Genomic DNA, 20381 nt, shown 5'->3' on the forward strand with positions numbered 1-20381 from the left:
ACTACCCCCAGTGCCAGAATGTGCCATGGAGCAGAAACACATTATTATAGTACTCTGCACCTACTGTAATGAACTATAAATCCCAGCATACACTTGGCTGTCTGAGAATACTGGGAATTTCCTCATTGGCCACTGAAGACACAAGGGAGGGGATTGGTGCTGGGAAAGACCCTGGAGTCTCGGAACCCCATGTTTATAACTCCCTGAACCCAGTGATATATACAGGTGTAATGAGTTGGGGTACAGCATATTTTATTTATAATGGTAGCAGCATGTCATCCTGGATATGGGGAAGTCCTTAAAGGGGAAGTAAAGCTTCACAAACCTTAGGGCTATTGTTAGAATCCCATGCTAGTATTATATATATCATTGATGTAGATATGAGAGGCGCTGTTCTATTGCTGCCTAGGGAAGGCATTGGATTCTACCAACAGGTGAAAAGTGGTACTGCAGCCTTTAAAGCCTCTGGACTTTTCCTGCAATAATTCTTCTTTCCCATTAAATGAAATAAGACACAGGCATTGGGTACATAGTTGTAGAAGAACAAGTCTCCCTTAGGTACCAGGCAGCTCAGTTCTGCACCTATAAATACATATACACTGTATATACACAGATAGTTCTGCACCTATATATATATATATATATATATATATAGTCAACTACAAGAGGTCCTCTGCACTCAACCCATTATCAATATATTTAAGACAACGACATTTTTAAGACAACGACATTTTGTGCATACTGCTACTAAACCTTCCCTTGTTTTTTTATATATATATATATACTGTATTACAGACAGTTCTGAAATCCCACCCAGTCTAACTGTGAGTGACATTTCAGGTTGGGTGAGTCCTGTTGCCATAGGGACATGGTGATGACATAGGAGGCTGGGCGGGGCTTAGCTCACCTGGCCCAGGTATTGCTGTGTGTGTGTGTCGTGCGCCTTTGCTGGAAGAGAAACAAACTGAGCTCCAGGGACCTCCACTCACCCTCCTTCCTATGAAGTTTCCCTCAGAGCAATGGAGTGAGGGGCTACAGAAGGGAGACCCCCCAGGAGCACAAATGCAGAATTATGGGAACGAGGGGGGAGAGGGGGCAGCAAGTCCAGACACAGCCCAGGTAAGTCAATGGGAGACTGGGGGAGGGGCGGGAATGAATGGGGAACAGACATAACCAACTGCTGCTGATTCTGATTCTGCCCCAACATTTACCCCCCAGACAGTTGGAACAATGAGAGAGAGAATGAGAGAGAGAGAGAGAATGAGACAGAGGTGAAGAGAATCAGAGAGAGAAAGAAAATGAGAGAGAGAGAGAGAGAGAGAGAATGAGAGAGAGAGAGAATGAGAGAGAGAGAGAGAATGAGAGAGAGAATGAGACAGGTGAAGAGAATGAGAGAGAGAGAATGAGACAGAAGAGAGAGGGAAAGAGATGATGGTAAAGAGAAAGACTATGAGTTAGAAGAGAGAATGAGAGAGGGAAAGAGAATCATAGAGAGAGAGAGAATGACAGACTGAAAGAGAATCAGATCGAGAAAGAGAGAATGAGAGACTGAGAGAGGGAAAGAGAATCAGAAATAGCGAGAATGAGACAGAAGAGAGAGGGAGGGAAAGAGACAGGAGAGAGAGAATGAGAGAGGGAAAGAGAATGAGAGAGAATGAGACAGAAGAGAGAGGGAGGGAAAGAGACAGAGGTAAAGAGAATGAGAGAGAGACAGAAGGAAATAGAGTTTGAGACAGTGAGTGAGAAAACAAGCAGATGTGACAGACAGAAATGAGAAGCCCAGTGAGAGACAGACCAAGAGAGAGGGAATGAGAGGGGTTTGGGGGGCCCAGCAGTTAAAATGTAATCATTGAGGAATCACTTCTCCCACACGGTGTGTAACGTTGTATCTATTGTTGTATAGGCCCCGGAGCCCAGAACATTCATTCTCTGTGTATGTACATGTGAGCGGGAGCTGCCATACAGGTTGCAGTCTAATGAGAGGAGTATAGGGGTCAGTCAGTGTCATGTGTGGATTACACTTGGGTGTGTGATACATGTCTGTGAGTCTGTACATGAAGAGGATCCGCCTGTCCCTACAGGGCTATAAATAAGCTGCTATAAGTGGCAGTTTGGGTGCAACCGCTTCCTCATTTAGCTCTTTGTGCAGGGAGAAACCTTGAGCCGGCAGGGGGGGGTATTAAAGGGCATATTTTCTATAAACACAGAAGCTGCACTTGCTGTGACTCGCACGACCCACTGGGCTGAACAGAACACACTGCTCTCGGCCCCGACCCAGTTATAGTCAGAAACCCTGGGGTTTTAGCATCTAATATCCTGCTGAACTACACCTTTCTGTCAGGGGATGCTGGGAAATGTAGTTCTGGCACAGCTGGAAGGACTGAATGGATGTGTCATTAACCCAGTGCTGCAGGCAATAATCCCGCCCCTCCGTGCGTAATATAATATAATAGGCCGGGAATCTTGGAACTGCCCTATCACAGCGCAATTAATAATTATCATTCCAGTCATTAACCTTTAAAGAATCCATCTGCCCAAATGATAAACAAGGAAAGGTTGAGTTATAAATAAATGTCTCCTGCTCTTCCCTTCACTGCTTGTCTGACTACAGAAACAATATAGCAAGTCTCCTCCAGCCAACACCCCTCCTTTTCCAATGCTGCTTGTTACAGTTACAATGTGTGATGTCTACTCTGCTTGCTTTAGGGTTGCTAGTATAACTGGCCCTAGCAACCAGACAGATCTGTACATTCTTGTCCCGCTGAAACTCAGGGTGAAGGAGGAGTTAGAGGGTAAATAAACCTGTACAGATGCAGTAACACAGGGGTGTAGGTTTCCTGTCCATTGCATAATTGAATATAAGTGGAAGCTGCCATACTGGGAATGTGGTGGGAATTCGGGTCCAGACTAGGAAGCGTTTCTGGGTGTGGCTGGTTCTGTGCTTGGATTCCAGTGTCCCTATGGGCTGGAGTCAGAATAAAGTGAATTTCCAGGGAAGTCTTTGTGCTGCCGGGAGGGAGTGGAAATGTTCCAGGAATCAGCTCAGCGCTGACAGATAGAGAAGCTGCACCTCCTTGTTCCAGGATTTCTGGGGATTTTAACCCTTCCAGTGACCAGTTCAGGTGGGTCAGTGACTCCCGTGGGTGTGTAATTGTGTTGCACAAGTGTCGTCTGAACAACCCGAGGCAAATCGGGGGTCCCACAAAGTGTCAGGATTAAGGTTTTGGACCAGAAACAAATTCACAAAAACAAACTGTCAGGTTTATGCGTTTGATACAAAATATCCCAGAGAATAAGATTTGTTATTGGGCCACATGAGGGAATTGGCCCAGGGGCCGACCAGTTCTCAGGCAAGTACAATGTAACATTGCTGAAGCAGCCGTTAGATCCTGGGGGGGCCATGCCCTCTGTTCCCCAAATCTGGGACCCCGGTCACTGCTGTGAGACACAATGGGGACAGCCCCCCAATTTAACAACTCCTTTCTCCAATTAATCCAGTCAGTGATTTCTGGCCTTGGAGTATATGGGCCCTTTTATTGGGTGTCTCAGTCTGGTGGGGGGGACTGCACCCCACAAATCAGGGGTTACACTGGACCATAGCACCTCCTATACTGGGAATAACATTGGGAGACTCAGGGAATGGGTGAGATTTCAGCAGAAATGGGAACTTGATAAATGAACATTTCTGAACCTCATTTATATATAAATATGGGGGTGACGGGATGAGCCCCCAAAATAACATCCCTGAGAAAGGGTGGGGGTTACTCTCTGATACAGATTTCAAGATGCTGCACCCCAAGAACCCCCACCTCTTGCTCCCGACCCCCCTTACCTGCCGTAGTGTGGGGCGCTGTTTGGTTTTGTGGGTTTTTTACGTTACTTTTGTATCCAAAAAATGTATTGATCTTATTGGGGGTTATTTTGAGTTTTACCCTCCTCTCCCTTTCCCAGGATGCCCCTGGATTAGAGTCTGGCATCTCCCAAGATGGGACCAACCTCCAAACCCAAAGATCCACCGAGCAGGCGCCCCCCACACCCTCTGGGCCAACTCGTGAGACCTGGGGAGGGAAGTACGAGTTCCTGCTCTCCTGTATTGGATATTGTGTGGGACTGGGCAATGTCTGGAGGTTCCCCTATCTCTGCTACCGTAATGGGGGAGGTGAGCTCCAAAATGTACTACCTGACATACTTCTGCCTTACTATTTGCTGTACTACAGCCTTACTGTTTGCTATACTAGAGCCTTACTATTTGCTATACTAGAGCTTTACTATTTGCTATACTAAAGCCTTACTATTTGCTATACTAGAGCCTTACTTTTTGCTATACTAGAGCCTTACTATTTGCTATACTAGAGCTTTACTATTTGCTATACTAAAGCCTTACTATTTGCTATACTAGAGCCTTACTATTTGCTATACTAGAGCCTTACTATTTGCTATACCACAGCCTTACTGTTTGCTATACCAGAGCCTTACTGTTTGTGCTATACTAGAGCCTTACTATTTGCTATACTAGAGCCTTACTATGTGCTATTCCACAGCCTTACTATTTGCTATACCACAGCCTTACTATTTGCTATACCACAGCCTTACTATTTGCTATAACACAGCCTTACTGTTTGCTATACTAGAGCTTTACTGTTTGCTATACTAGAGCCTTACTGTTTGCCATACTAGAGCCTTACTATTTGCTATATTAGAGTCTTACTGTTTGCTATACCAGAGCCTTACTATTTGCTATACTAGAGCCTTACTATTTGTTATACCACAGCCTTACAAATTGCAGTATTACAGCCTTACTATTTGCTATACTAGAGCCTTACTATTTGCTGTATTACAGCCCTACTACTCATACCCAGTTTGATATAGTCTTGCGCTACTGCTCATGCGCCACTCCTCTTATAGTTCTGCCATTCTGCTCAGACTCTGCTACTTACTGTACCTTGTCCTTGTTCTACCCCATTGCTTTTGTTATTGGTGCTGCCCAGTTCACAGACTGGGAGATACATGGACTCATTGCAGTTTGCTCTCTGTCCCTAGGAGCCTTCCTCATCCCTTACTCAATCATGCTGTTCTTCACTGGGCTCCCACTCTTCCTCATGGAGCTGAGTTTGGGCCAATATGGAGCCGCTGGACCCATAACAGTGTGGAAGTGTTGCCCCATCCTTAAAGGTACGACCAATAGACACAACTATGTACAAGTGCACCAGCAGTGGGACTAGTAGGAGTAGTAGGACACTGTCCGGTCAGTCTGTCCCCAGCCAAACCTACACCTTGACTCCTGTCTGTTTGGGGATCACTCAGTTTTGATTGGTCCTTTTCCTGATGGATCTGCATAGGTCCCTGTTGTGATTGGATCACTGGCCTGATACAAGATTATTTGACCCAAATCCTGGGCAGTTTTATCCGGCAAATCATGTTTATCATTAATATTATATAATATTTTCTTCCCTGTTCTCCTCTCACAATAACTTTATCTCCCTTAGGGATCGGCATCGGGATGCTCCTGGTATCGACTCTGGTCTCCCTTTATTATAACGTTATTATTGCCTGGACTTTCTTTTACCTGGGTCAGTCCTTCCAGAGCCCCCTGCCCTGGTCCTGTGAATCGCCCCTGTACTCCCAGCTCTGCCAGGTGAGGACAAATTGGGGGCTGTATAATGGCCCAGAGGGCACAATATTATCCCAAAGCCAAATAACTGCCCCCGGAGTATTACCCTTCTATTACTGGACACCAGTCATTCAGACCTTCCCACTGATCTTCAGCAGACGTGAGGCCAGGAATGGATTTGCACATTAGTACAGTGTGTAGTCACTACTATTGCTGCTCACTTTCCTGCACTGCTGGGCACAGTGTCTGATCTGAAATCTGTCTTTTTTGCAGAATGTCTCAAGCAATGGCTCAAAGTTCAGCGCAACAGAAGCCTTCTGGAAGTGAGTATAATAACAAGGAAAGTACACATTATGTATATGTATGTGTGTGTGAATACATATATAATACACAAAAGCCATGAATATCTTGTAAATTATATCCTTATAAACGGTGAGTAGTGATGTCATCAGTTATAAACGGTGAGTAGTGATGTAATTTCTGTCACATGACTCACTAAAATTTGTGTATTATAATTAATAAAGTACCCCCAGTTGTAAAATATGAGGAGGCCTTCGGCCTCGTGTTTTTATATGGTCATGAAACTCCTCGGTAACTTATAATATCCTTATATTTTACAAGAGGGGGTACTTTATTCACTATATATATGTGTGTATTTGCATTGCACATGGGCTATGCCCCACCCAGCCCTGGAATTAAGCTTCTTGCCCCTGTAAGCTGCCGTCACTGCTTTGAAGTCCCACCCACTGCTTCAGTTAAAGGGGAACTATAGTGAAAATTAAAATTTATTACAAGCTTCCTTATACTGAAATAAGAAACATTCTAAATATAATCATTTAAATATCAAGTTATCTTCACCATCCCTCTCTCAGAAACAGATGCCGAGAGAGGAATAGTGAAGATAAACTTGATTATTTCAAAAACAATGTAGAATATTTAATAGGTTGTATTTAGAAAGTTTCTTATTCCAGTAAGATGAAGATTACTGTTAAATTTTCATTTTTGCAATAGTTCCCCTTTAAAGACTTCTTGCTCCTCCCCCTGCTAACTGCCATTGTGTGTTCTGGTCCCACCCACTATTTCAGTTGCAGACTTCCTGCGCCGCCCCCTGTTAGCTTCCTTCAGAGTGTCCTAGTCCCATCCACTGCCCTCCCCTTATTGGGTTAAAGGAGAAGGAAATCCCCTGGGTGCAAAAACCCTCTTTTCCCAAGCGACCTTCTTCCTGCTTTGACCAGCGTTTCTGGCACATGCGCAGTAGGAGCATTTCACCGGTACGGATCTACTGCGCATGCGCCAAAAGTCACGAAGTTTTCGTGACTTTTGGCGCATGCGCAGTAGATCCGTACTGGCAAAATGCTCCTACTGCGCATGCGCCAAAAACGCCGGTCAAAGCAGGAAGAAGATCGCTTGGGAAAAGATGCCGTCTGTGAACTCCGTGGACTGGACCTGCGCAGAGGGGTAAGTAACAAGTTAGGGGCATTTGCCCAGTGGGACAGGTAGGCCAGGGGGGAGGAGGGAGGGGAAGCAACACAGGGGAGGGTTTTTGCGCCCACGGTGTTTCCTTCTCCTTTAAAGTCATTAGATGCCCCAACCTTTCTCTTTGGACTGGGGCTCCATGTAGAAAAATGAGGAGGTGCCTAACTGTCTCTTTCCATGTGACCTGCAGTGAGAAAGTCCTGGGAGTCGTGCACAGCAGTGGCCTGGATGACCCGGGTCCAGTCCGATGGGAATTGGCGCTGTGTTTGTTGGCAGCCTGGATCATCATCTTCCTCTGCATGCTGAAGGGCATCCATAGCTCTGGCAAGGTAAGTCCTCACTACCCCTCATCCCTGAGACCTACTCATTGGGGGGAGCTAGAGTCTGACTCACTATACATTTACTCCAGTAAATAAGAGAATAATGAACTAGAGCCAATTCGGCAGCACATAGTGTAAATGTCCATCTGTTACTCACATTGGGATAGTGATTTGGCTGATTTATGTGTAGGAGTGTTATATCCTATTCATTTCTGTACAGTGAGATAAAGGGACATTTAGCCCAACTGGGCCACATCTTAAGGTTCTGACACCAGCCCTTGCTCCAGACTGTAGACACAAGCAGAACTTCAGATTCCCAATACTTAAGTGATATCCTTTTCACCTGCAGGTTGTCTATTTCACTGCCACGTTCCCCTACTTTGTCATCATTGTGCTGCTTATAAGAGGGGCCACACTGGAAGGCTCCATAGATGGTGTGAAATTCTACCTGACAGCTGATTGGAAGAGACTACAAAGTGCTCAGGTATTGCATGCCCTCCCAATCCCCACTGATCATGGAATCACCCAATATCCATTGCCCTGAAACCCCATACCCAAACCACATCCAGTGGTGTAACTATAGAGGAAGCATTGCCATTGCAGGAGGGCCTGGATTTCTGGGTCTGCTCTACAGATATTGCCTCTCCCCCAGGGTTGCCGGTCTAATTTTCAAAACCAGCAAAAGTCGGCTACAAAACCAGCCCAAAACTAGCACTTCAAAAGTAGCCCAAAATAGCACATTATGTGCAGTGAAAAAAAAATCTAAAAAATAAATGAATATATGTGAAAAAAGTATTTTTAAAATTTTCATTGTTTCGCAAATTTTTCCATGAAGCAAAACGGTACAGAATCACCCGTCGCCAGGGGCGTAAGTACAGAGGGGGCCCAGGAGGTATAGGGGTCCCATAAGTTCTAAATAAATAAAAAATTTCAAAAAACATTGCTAATACAGGTCAACCTCTAGACATTTTGGTGGCCAGCAGATTTTTGCACCAAAATTGTCTGAAATTGGGGAAAGTCACAGGAAAATGCGAGAATGCTTAAGAGTGATGGGAGACAGAGCCCAAAATATGGTAACTCCAACTTCTACACAATTGCATGCTGGGTATTGTAGTCTTAAATTAAACTTGGCAGTTGCCAAACTGTTAAACAAAAACTACATTACCCAAAAATGCATTGGGAGATGCAGGCTTGGCACATTAGGGAAAGAAAAAACGTTGTTTTTGGGGTTGTACTTTGGAAACCCTATAGATACCCCCAAATACACTGCCATCTAGCCATCCTACCATCTCCACTGCCCAACCGTGGCCAGACATGATTCCAATATGTGCTGCCCCATTACTCTACTTTCAAGCCTTTCCCCCCACTCACCTCTCCTTTCCCATCAGGTGTGGAATGATGCAGCTTCACAGATCTTTTACTCCCTCGGGATTGGATTTGGGGGGCTGCTTTCCATGGCTTCCTACAATAAGTTTGATAATAATGTTATCAGGTGAGTGTTGAAGAGCTTATGGTCAGATACATTACAGGACAACAAAGGAAAACACAAATTAAAGCAATTATGGTGTCAAGGCAATGATGAAAAACATATGCCATTTCAAAATTTAAAAAATATGTACATTTGACTATTTACAGACCAGTAAGTCTGACACCTGTATTGGGGAAATAATATGGAGGATTGTTATGCGATAAAATTCTTATGTTGGGAGAATAACTTTATAATAATTAACATGAAAAATAAAATATGTGCTTCGTATGTGGCGTAGTCGGCAGGACTGTGGACATGCTCTACTAGGAGTTCTTGATCCACTGCCACAGAAATGTTTGTTTTCTACTAAGGTCTAATTGTGTTGGAAGGATTATGTTTACATGGACGGGCCCCAGGACTGTGTGTGCAGCAGCTCTCCGTAATGGAAGGAATTACCTTCTTTACCTGTTTTACCAGAATGTTTTGCTCCATCTAATCCAATCTCTTAAATACAGACCTGAAAGCTAATCTTGTAATCAGTGAGATGCTGCTATTGGCCACCACAGGGCTCTGCAAGGGAAACTCTGTGCCCTATGGGAGAGCTTGACATACCTTGGGAATTCTCTATAGTCAGTAGATGGAACTCATAGAATCATAAAGTGATTGATATAACTTCAGATGAGGGGTGCTTTATTAAGGGTGCTTTATGGCTCACACTAGTGTCATTTTGCACAGTGTTGTTGTGTGGTGATCTGTTTGCGGTTTATATCTGCTCCATCTGTAGACGGCACCTTCCTGTATATGACACAGGTTAAGAAATATATTGCAAGTTCTGTTTACTCTGTCCCCACAGAGACACGTTGGTCATCGCCATTGGGAACTGCTCCACAAGCTTCTTTGCCGGCTTTGCCATTTTCTCTGTGTTGGGCCATATGGCCTGGAAAAAGGGGGTGCCAGTGGGAGAGGTGGCGGATTCCGGTAAGTGGGATTTTTATGATTCTTTCTGACGACCAATTGAGTCATTTGGACTCTGAGGGGACAAAGGGACAGTAATGTTTATTTTTTCAGGTGAAATGATCAGTACTGCCCCCTTAGCACAGAGTCCATAGCACAGAGGTTTATGGAGACTTGGTACAATTGTTTCCTCTTAGATCATGATATGGTAAACTTGCCCCTCCCCCTGTCACTGTACTGGCCCTTTAAGGTCACGAATGCCCAAGAAACGGTCATGACTTTCCAGCACACATTACTATTCCTTTGATACTTAACACTGTTAGTTATGGGGTGATCTTGGGGCAACCTTTCCTTGCATGGACTTTAATGGGACCCCAGCAGTAGATCCACATTGGCACATAGAGACCCCTATGTGCATCAAGTCTATAGACAGAAGCAGTAGGGGAAATAACCACGGACAAATTCCTAACATTCCTCTCACTCTGTCCCTCATCCTCATAGGTCCGGGTTTGGCTTTTGTAGCTTACCCAGAAGCTCTTGCTCTGCTGCCAGGCTCAGTGTTTTGGTCTATCCTGTTCTTCCTGATGTTGTTCACCTTGGGAGTAGACACTCTGGTAAATGCACGGCTGAGGTGGTATCATCAGGTCCGAGAGTTGTGGCTCTCAACTACGAAATGTGGCAATAGAAGTAGGGTGGCTATTGGCTGCTCGTTGTAACCAATCACTTTATTTTCTTTCTGGTACCATCTGATGTTCTAGACATGCTCCTCACATTCTCTGGAACATGTCCTCAGGCTTCATTTCACCATTTGCTATAAAGAATACGTGTTGTAAAGATGCTAAGCAAGTACAGGCAGCAGCACGCCATGATTTAGAGGTTGCCTGCGGCCTACATCACCTTCCACAGGCTCCATCACCTGGCTGAGCTCTTGGCCAATGGGGAGTTTGTGACTAACAAGCACCTCGAGCACCACAGCGGATATATATATAATATATTTTTGAAAAAATGGTTTATCACAAATGAGGAAAGTGCAATATATTTCTTACACCTGAATATATTCCCAAATGCACTGGTATTTGGGTATAGATGCAGTGCCATGGGAGGAAGCCTCAGCTAAGAAACTGGAGGCATGGAATAGTGTGGGAAAGGAGTAGCAGGGGGCATGGAGTAGCAGGGGGCATGGAGTAGCTGGGGCATGGATTAGAGGGGGCATGGTGTATCGGGGCATGGAGTAGACGAGGCCTCATAGCATAGCTATTATTTCATACCACAACTCTTTAGACTGGAAGGGAATCCCATCTGTTCTCTTGGCCTGCTGCCTGGGAATGGATAGGGAATTACACGCCTGCCTAGGCTGCCCTCTCCTGGCAAGGTTGTGCAATTGCTCCTCTATAGACTACATACTAACATGGTTAGTATTGTCTCCCCCCACAGTTTGGGAACATGGAGGGGATCACGACAGCCATACTAGATGAGATCCCATCTCTGCGAGACTGGAAAAAGAAAACTATATTTCTGGGCATCCTCTGCTTTTGCTTCTACCTGCTGGGGCTCCTACTCATCACTCAGGTAAGGATCAGGGGGGATATTTCCTTCTTCCCAAATTCCATGAAATGAATTTGTGTCTCAGCAGAGATGCATTCAATTAAATTATTTTGGTTTTCCATACATTGCTAAGAGAGGCACATACAGTATCACCTACATACTGTATAATGGCAAAGGATCTTGGGAGATACAAGAGCAGCTAATGACTTGATCTCCATCCTTCTTACTACCCTTCTATTCTTGCCTCACAGGGAGGAATATACTGGTTCACTCTCATAGACTCGTACAGCACAAGTTTTGGCCTCATCATCATTGCCCTGTTCATGTGCCTTGGAATCTCTTTCTTTTATGGTGAGTTCAGCAGCGCCCCCTACTGATCTGGCTGGTACTGCATTCTCTTAATTTAATTAGGTATTGTCTATATCACTATATTACCATTGCTTTACCTTAGCCTGCCCCATAGAGTGAAGTAGTCTTGATGTAAAACCCAAATAATTATTTGGTCAAACAGACTATTAATAATGCATTTTACTTCTCTCATCTCAAGGTGTCAACCAGTTTTGCCAGGACATAGTGGACATGGTGTGCAGGTGTCCCCCCTGGTGCACTAAAGTCCTGTGGTACTTCAAAGCCTGCTGGGCGTTCATTACCCCTCTCCTATTACTGGTAAGTAGGTCTCAATACAATGGGCACTAACCCTGCAGGGGGGGTTAAAGGCAGGTACAAAGAGGGCATTAGCATTAAGTCCCCTCTCCCCTAAAAAAAAATTATTCTGGTTAATGTGCCAATGTCATCTCTGAATGAATGATGGCACTGGCTGTCTGGGTGGTGCATTTTCTGTGTCTGTCTCGTGTTCTATAGAGGGTTATGGGCCGTGGGGCCTCCTCCCAAGCACTGACAGGGCTTTAATAAAAGGAGGGATGCAGGGAATCCAGGATTCAGTTTGGACTTTTGATCAAGCTCATGATTTATTGGCTGAATAGTGCTTGTTCAAGTCATGTGACATTAAATCACTGAATCAACTGAAACAATTCTGAAAAAAGTTCAGAAATGATGAGTTTGATGCACCTCTAATAAAGACAAGGGATTACAGTCATGACCCATGATGCTTTATAGAACACAGAAATATTTTGTGGAAGATTTGGTACATCCCTGGTATAACTGGCAGCACCTTTGCCTTTGATGGGTGCCAAGGTGGTACAAGTTCTGTTCTTCTTATTTCCCATCACATATTTGTGTGTCTTCTTTTTCAAGTTTATCCTGTTCTATATATTCCTGGAGATGTACAACACGCCTCTGCACTATGGCTCCTACGAGTACCCTCACTGGGGGAAGGCTCTGGGAATTTGTATGGGCACACTCTGCTGCATTCAGATCCCAATCTGGGCGACTGTAGCAGTATTCAGAGAGACCGGAACCCTCAAGGATGTGAGTATTTTTTTATGATCCCCCCCCAGTGACTGCAATCACCAATCTTATACCCCAGTCAGTGCTCCAGTTTGCTGAAAATCACCTCATCCTGAGATACTGACTGCACATGTTACTGTACTAGGTCTGCACTTGATCCCAAAGGTCTCTGTGTCCCAAAATATCAATCCCATAATATATGGTCAAAAGTATCCAAACAACCCTACTAATTGGGTTGGGGGGGTGGCTATATAAGACACCTCCTCCTCATTACTAACTTGTATATATAAGCACCCAGCCTGATGATAATGGATGGATGTAAGATGATGATAATGATGGATAGAGGATGATGATGATGATAATGATGGTTGGAGGGTGATGATGGAGGATGGTGATAATGATGGATGGATGGAGGATAATGAGAATGATGGATGGAGGATGATGAGAATGATGGATGGAGGATGGTGATAATTATGGATTAATGGAGTATGATAATGATGCATGGAGGACAATGATGGATGGATGGAGGATGATGATAATGATGGAAGGAGGATGATGAGAATGATGGATGGATGGAGGATGATAATGATGGATGGATGGAGGATGATAATGATGGATGGATGGAGGATGATAATGATGGATGGATGAGGATGATGATAATGATGGATGGATGGAGGATGGTGATAATGATGGCTGGATGGAGGATGGTGATAATTATGGATTAATGGAGGATGATAATGATGGATGAAGGATGGTGATAATGATGGATGGAGGATGGTGATAATGATGGTGATAATGATGGGAGGACGGTGATAATGATGGATGGATGGAGGATGATGATGATGTTTATGATGGATGATGATAATGATAGACGGAGGATGATAATGATGGATGGAGGATGATGATAATGATGGAAGGAGGATGATGATGAGAATGATGGACGGAGAATGATGGATGATAATGATGGATGGATGGAGGATGGTGATAATGATGGATGGATGGAGGATGGTGATAATGATGAATGGATGGAGGACGGTGATAATGATGGATGGAGGATGATGATGTTTATGATGGACGGAGGATGATAATGATGGACGGAGCATGATGAGAATGATGGATGGATGGAGGATAATGATGGTTGGATGGAGGATGGTGGTAATTATGGATTAATGGAGGATGATTATAATGGATGGATGGAGGATGGTGATAATGATGGAGGATAATGATGGAGGATGATAATGATGGAGGATGATAATAATGAAGGATGGTGATAATTATGGATTAATAAATGGATGATAATGATGGATGGAGGATGATAATGATGGATGGAGGATGATGGATGGTTGAATCAAGCATCACTATTTAGTAGTCTTGGTTTAACAGGTGCCAAGAGACCACAATGCCAACTACAAGGCTTGGAAGAATAATGGTCTGACCCTGATTCCATTGAAGCAAACCATAAGGCTACAGTATATAAAGACATTCCTTGTACAAGATTTGGATGGTCAGACTATGGCCATAAAATCACCCTGGCATGAGACGGGCATGAAACCCTAGAGATATCAAAGTAATGGCTAATGTTTTGGACCAAGTCCCAAGGGCACTTTAAACTGACCAGATTTAATGTATTCCTTTTATTCCCCACAGAGATTTAAGAAATCCCTGCGCCCGTTAAACACCTGGCGCAATGCCAACAGCCCACAGGAGCATAGCAGTGCCATCATCGATGTGCCCTACACAGTCAATCTGACAGAGCAGGATTTCTCAGATGCCGTATGGCAGGGGGCAGGAATGCTGGAGCACTGATAGCAATTGGGACCTAGGGCAAGTCAGTGTACAACTCCAACAAGGAGGAGGAGGCATTTAGGACTAAATTAAATATGAACATGGAAACCAGAGGACTTGCCTTCACCATTAGGTTCCACTGTGTACTGAGGTCCCAGTAAAGGCATAAGAAGAAAATATATCCAGGTCTCCTTCAGGGATGAGCAAGCTGCATCCTTGGCCCATCATTGTGTTCTGGTTCTAGTTGCAGTAGAACAGCTCTAGTGCCATGAGGTTCTGATGATGGGCCCCACTTACCCTACCAGACATTGAACTATTGTTTACATGATCCTCTGGGTATCTTATAGGACAGAGCATCACCGCAAGGTTATCATTGCTGCCATTACAAGGGGAAGCACCACTCCATGCTCAGAAGAAGCTTCTCTTTATCCATAACGATACTCATTACTCAGCGTCAGAGCAGCACATTGTATCATAGCTCTGCTTATAACTCAGGAATACACAGGACTTGCGATACCAAATGGGAATGGCGCATCCAAGGAACTGACACCAGCAGAACCTGTACAAGGAGCACCAATTCCTGTCCAAGTCACATCATTGGAACCAACTATAGTGGATTGTTACAAACCTGACAACACTACCTACCTGCTTCCTTTCTCTACTTCCTGGTCTTGTGCCGAGAAAAGCTCCACCTTCCCCAAAGGGGTGGGACACTAAGATGGATCCTGGCTTTTTGGTGAATGAACATTTGCTATTATCATCCATTGGAACTATAATTAAAGTGCATCATGTCTCTTCCATGACCTGAAACAGGAGAATACGGTGCTACAGGCAGTTACGACTGCCCAACAAACCCCTGAATATTGAGGCAAAGCAAGTTCTCAAGTGCAACGGGGTCAATATAGTAACACTGGGCAAATTAGCTCTGGTGCAGTAACCCAAGGCCACCAATCAAATGTTTCCCTTTACCCATTTTATTTGCTACAAACTCATCACTGGTCGCCATTTGGTTTGTGCCCGGGTTACGGTGCCAGTCTATTTACTGAAACACCTGAAAGGAAGTAAACTGATTCTATCAACTTATTATTTATTGATTTTGTAAGTAGAATGTACAGTTTCTAAGTTTGTTTTTAAACCCTTCAGTATATTTGTCTCTTCCTGGTCTTTATGATTCTTACAGACCGGGGCAAATAGGTCCTCTTTCATTGCCACTGGATTGAGGCTAATGCCACATGCGGCAGTTCCATAGCCAGTGTATTTCCAGCAGTGGAGAAATGCCCCAAATCCCCTGTTCCACCTCCTATTGACTTCAATGGAATCTGCCAATCCATGAGACGGACATGTACTTGGTGGTGCAGGAGGTGCCCCTCCCTGCTGCCAATTGCCACCTGTAAAGCAGGTCATAAAAATCCCAGAATCCCCTTGTATGAGTTATACAGTTACCTACCTCCAGGGCAGAGTTTTACCCAAAAGTTCTAATACAAATCTGCCAATGTGAGCTGTTCCAGTGATACCCAATGGACTGAGACCCCTCAGAAGCCCCTCCCACAGACCAAACAGCAGGACCAATCAGTACAATATGTACAAGGATGGGTCCCACCATGGCAACATTTCCATCTCTATGTGCAATTAATATCAATAAAATGTGCAAATACGCAAACTGTTCCCTCTCTGATCTCTCCCAGGAGGGTGATGGCAGAAACAACTGCCCCTGTTGGCTGCACTGGGGAGAGGGGGGAGGGCAGGAACTAATAGGAATGATGGGAAATTGCTGAGTAAAGGTATTGGCTCTTTAAAATAAAGAGTGGTTGGATTTGTTCCCCTATGGAAATGTCACCTGCCCCCATAATGGCAATAACACAACCTGGATCGGCCATTGAACAGCAAAGACTTCAGTTCAGTCACCTGACCAAGGAGCTTACACTCCGATATGTACTACAGGTAGGGGATCCATTATCCAGAAAGCTCCGAATTACAGAAAGACCGTCTCCCATAGACTCTTTTATCCAAATTTTTTAAAAATGATTTCCTTTTTCTGTGTAATAATAAACCAGTAGCTTGTACTTGATCCCAACTAAGATATAATTAATCCTTATTGGAAGCAAAACCAGCCTATTGGGTTAATTTAAGATTTACATGATTTTCTAGTAGATTTAAGGTATGAAGATCCAAATTACGGAAAAATCCATTATCCAGAAAACTCCAGGCCCCTAACATTCTGGATAACCGGTCCCATACCTGTATAGGAAGTAAGGATTAAAGACTCCTAGGGCTTAATATAAGGACAAAGATTAGTTCCCTGGTAACTTCCTTACATTGGGATCTCCTAATAATGCCAATATAATATGTTTGAAACATCGCCACCTGCTGTTCATTTGGAATTAATTCAGTGAGAAAAGCAAAGTCTAGTAATGTGGTTCTGCTTAGAAAAATATCACAAAACTCTTCTCTGCTCACACACAGCTGGATAATTGGTCTTAACTGGTGACTGCACCGATGGAGCAAATCTGTTGCCCATGGCCACCTTAACTTCACTTTCTAAGCAGAGCAACCTCACACGGATGACCGTAATTTTCAGCCGACTCAAGCCAGGAGGGTAAAAATGAACAGCAGTTACCCCTCTATCATTATACAAGGAGTAGGAAAACTGGGAACTAATTGTGTCAGCCGCATACATTTCTGCAAAGGTTCTTTTCCAATATGCCTTAAAAACTACTATTTCCTTTCATTATGTTGGAGAATAAAGGATAAGTAAAACTTTTTATTTTAAAATCCCGAAAAAGACTGAAAACAGAGCCCAGAATAACCGCCATTTCTCTTAGCTTTAGGCTTGAGCAGGACGTGGCTGAAATGAGCTGCTTGTGATTTGGAAATGACATGAGACTGAATGCAGGGAGAAAGGAATGTTATTCTGGGCAATATTTATAAAATGTTAAGATATTTCCCTTATTATTTAAGATGAACTAAATGATAAAACCTTTATGAAACCAATGAAGCCGTCCCCCTGTTAGTTGTAAGGCCACTATCAAACATGAAATAATCCTGTAGGATGGATGTTCCAGAAGGTTTGGCAATGAAACAGAAGAGGGAAGTATAACTCTATATATATTTAATTAAAAGTAGGGAGGGGTGTGTGTATGGATGCTGGGTTTTCATTTGGAGGAGTTGAACTTGATGGACTTTGTCTTTTTTCAACCCAATTTAACTATGTAACTATGTAACAGTGAAAACTTGCTGCTGTTTATTTACAGTAAGGTCCATAAATCGTTGGACAGAGACAACTTTTTTCTAATTTTGGTTCTGTACATGACCACAATGAATTTTGAATGAAAGTTGAACTGCAGACTTTCAGCTTTAATTCAGTGGGTTGAGCAAAAAGATTGCATAAAAATGCGAGGAACTAAAGCCTCTTTTAAACACAATCACTTTATTTCAGGGGCTCAAAAGTAATTGGACAATTGAGTCAAAGTCTATTTCATGGGCAGGTGGGGGCAATTCCTTAGTTATGTCATTATCAATGAAGCAGATAAAAGCCCTGGAGTTGATTTGGGGGGGGGGGGGTGTATGTGGAACAGGAAACATGCGATCAAAGGAGCTCTCCATGCAGGTGAAACAAGCAATCCTTAAAGGGATCCTGTCATCGGAAAACATGATTTTTTTCAAACTGCATCAGTTAATAGTGCTATTCCAGCAGAATTCTGCACTGAAATCCATTTCTCAAAAGAGCAAACAGATTTTTTTATATTCAATTTTGAAATCTGACATGGGGATAGATATTTTGTCAATTTCCCAGCTGCCCCTGGTCATGTGACTTGTGCCTGCACTTTAGGAGAGAAATGTTTTCTGGCTAGGGTTGCCACCCGGCATTTTACCGGCCTAGCCGGTAAAATACCTGCCAAGGCCGGGGCCAGTATTACAAATTTAAAATTTGTAATACGATCAAAAGGAGCCCTCGGCCTGCCCCCAATCCCCTACAACTTACCTTTTTCTTTGCCTCTTCAAGCGTCCGCGGGTCTCCGTCGCGTGGCCCTGCCCCTTTTGCCATCACGCCCCGCCCCTTTTGCCATCACACCCACCCCTTTTGAGGCCCCACCCCCAGTAAAAAAACTTATAAAAGGTGGCAACCCTATTTCTGGCCGGCTGCTGTTTTTCCTTCTCAAAGTAACTGAATGTGTCTCAGTGGGACCTGGATTTTACTATTGAGCGCTGTTCTTAGATCTACCATGTAGCTGTTATCTTGTGTTAGGGAGCTGTTATCTGGTTACCTTCCCATTGTTCTTTTGTTTGGCTGCTGGGGGGAAAAGGGAGGGGGTGATATCACTCCAACTTGCAGTACAGCAGTAAAGAGTGATTGAAGTTTATCAGAGCACAAGTCACATGACTTGGGGCAGCTGGGAAATTGACAAAATGTCTAGCCCCATGTCAGATTTCAAAATTGAATATAAAAAAATCTCTTTTGAGAAATGGATTTCAGTGCAGAATTCTGCTGGAGCAGCACTATTAACTGATTCATTTTGAAAAAAATGTTTTTTCCATGACAGTATCCCTTTAAGCTGCAAAAACATATCCGAGAAGTTGCTACAATATTAGGAGAGGCAAAATCTACAGTTTGGTACATCTGAGAAAGAAAGAAATCACTGGTGAACTCAGCAAAAAGACCTGGACGTCCACGGAAGACGGAAGAGTAGTGGATGATCTCGGAATCATTTCCATGGTGAAGAGAAACCCCTTCACAACAGCCAAACAAGTGAACAACACTCTCCAGGAGGTAGAGTCTCCATATCCAAGTCTGCCATAAAGAGAAGACTATATAATTATAATTAATAAGCTTCTTCCATAGGAGTGATACTGGTTATTGGTCATTTTAAAGGACACCAGTTGCCCGAAAATATTTTCCCTCCACCAAAGGTGAGGGCTAATAAAGCCAACGCTCCAGTTGGGAATAACAGTAGTTTCTTATACAACACTCAGAGGGAGGGAACACGTGTTGTGCAGTGCACGTTCGCATAATGATTGGCTGACGTCACACATAATGACTCATTCTGATGCGTGTGCCCCAACATGGCCGCTCCAACCAGGTGTGGGTGTTCTAGCGCTGGCAGGGGCCAATTTTTTTAAAAAAAATAGTTACCCCCAACCGGAGGGCTGGCTCTATTAGCCTAAACCTTTGGTGAAGGAAAATATTTCTTTTAAGAAAGTTTGAATTCCGGGCTGAGCTCTTTGTGGATTCATTGCTGAACTATAAGGTGACTTGGAGGCTGCACAGTCCAGCACGTGGCTCAGTAATGTTCCCTATTTTAAAACCAGTAAGTCTGGTATAACAGAGCTCTGTGATTGATTCAAATCCTGCCTCATTATCCTTTGGAACTGTTGAATTTGAATAGAGGCTATCACTTATGCTTTGGAGAATCATTACAGGGGCCAATGGCTCAGGTACAAGTAACTTCACAATTCTGAATCTCCCTCCCTAAAACCGTATTTAATCAAATTAATCACAAATTGAAAAACAAAGTCAAAAAGTTTCACTGAGCAAAGTTGAAAATTCATCAAATTTCTCCATCCCTGAAGCAGGTGAAGCTGAGAACAACTAATTTAGGGCAAACGTGTGAATAAAGTAAATGTAGTTGGGGGGCAACATGTTGTCCCTAAAGTTCCAGGCGACTGAAATAATTGTGTCCCTCAGACAAGAAGGATATTTGGTGGCAAAGCTTTGGTTTATTGGATCTTCTGGTTGGTCCATTGGAACTTGAACGTGCTTTATCTGAGGATAGGGTTGCCACCTGGCCAGTATTTTACCGGCCTGATCAGTAAAATG

The 20381-nt window shown here is 43.8% G+C and overlaps 1 protein-coding gene across 2 annotated transcripts; it reads left to right on the plus strand.

Moving 5' to 3' along the window:
- The first annotated feature begins 878 nt into the window (after positions 1-878).
- LOC108708781 (sodium-dependent proline transporter-like) lies at positions 879-16226 on the plus strand. Of its 2 annotated transcripts, XM_041582752.1 has the most exons (15): positions 879-1119; positions 3952-4159; positions 5041-5172; positions 5487-5635; positions 5885-5934; positions 7278-7416; positions 7757-7891; positions 8796-8899; positions 9729-9853; positions 10331-10443; positions 11264-11398; positions 11626-11725; positions 11922-12040; positions 12629-12802; positions 14429-16226. In XM_041582752.1, exons 1-15 carry the CDS (start codon positions 1000-1002, stop codon positions 14585-14587), a joined length of 1962 nt encoding a protein of 653 aa, XP_041438686.1. In that variant the 5' UTR covers positions 879-999; the 3' UTR covers positions 14588-16226. The 2 variants fall into 2 exon arrangements, with proteins under 2 accessions (XP_041438686.1, XP_041438687.1); XM_041582753.1 differs by lacking the exon at positions 879-1119 and having other exon boundaries at positions 4038-4173.
- Positions 16227-20381: the final 4155 nt, after the last annotated feature.

This window comes from Xenopus laevis, chromosome 2L (genome assembly GCF_017654675.1).
Source record: "Xenopus laevis strain J_2021 chromosome 2L, Xenopus_laevis_v10.1, whole genome shotgun sequence".
NCBI classification, from domain to species: domain Eukaryota; kingdom Metazoa; phylum Chordata; class Amphibia; order Anura; family Pipidae; genus Xenopus; species Xenopus laevis.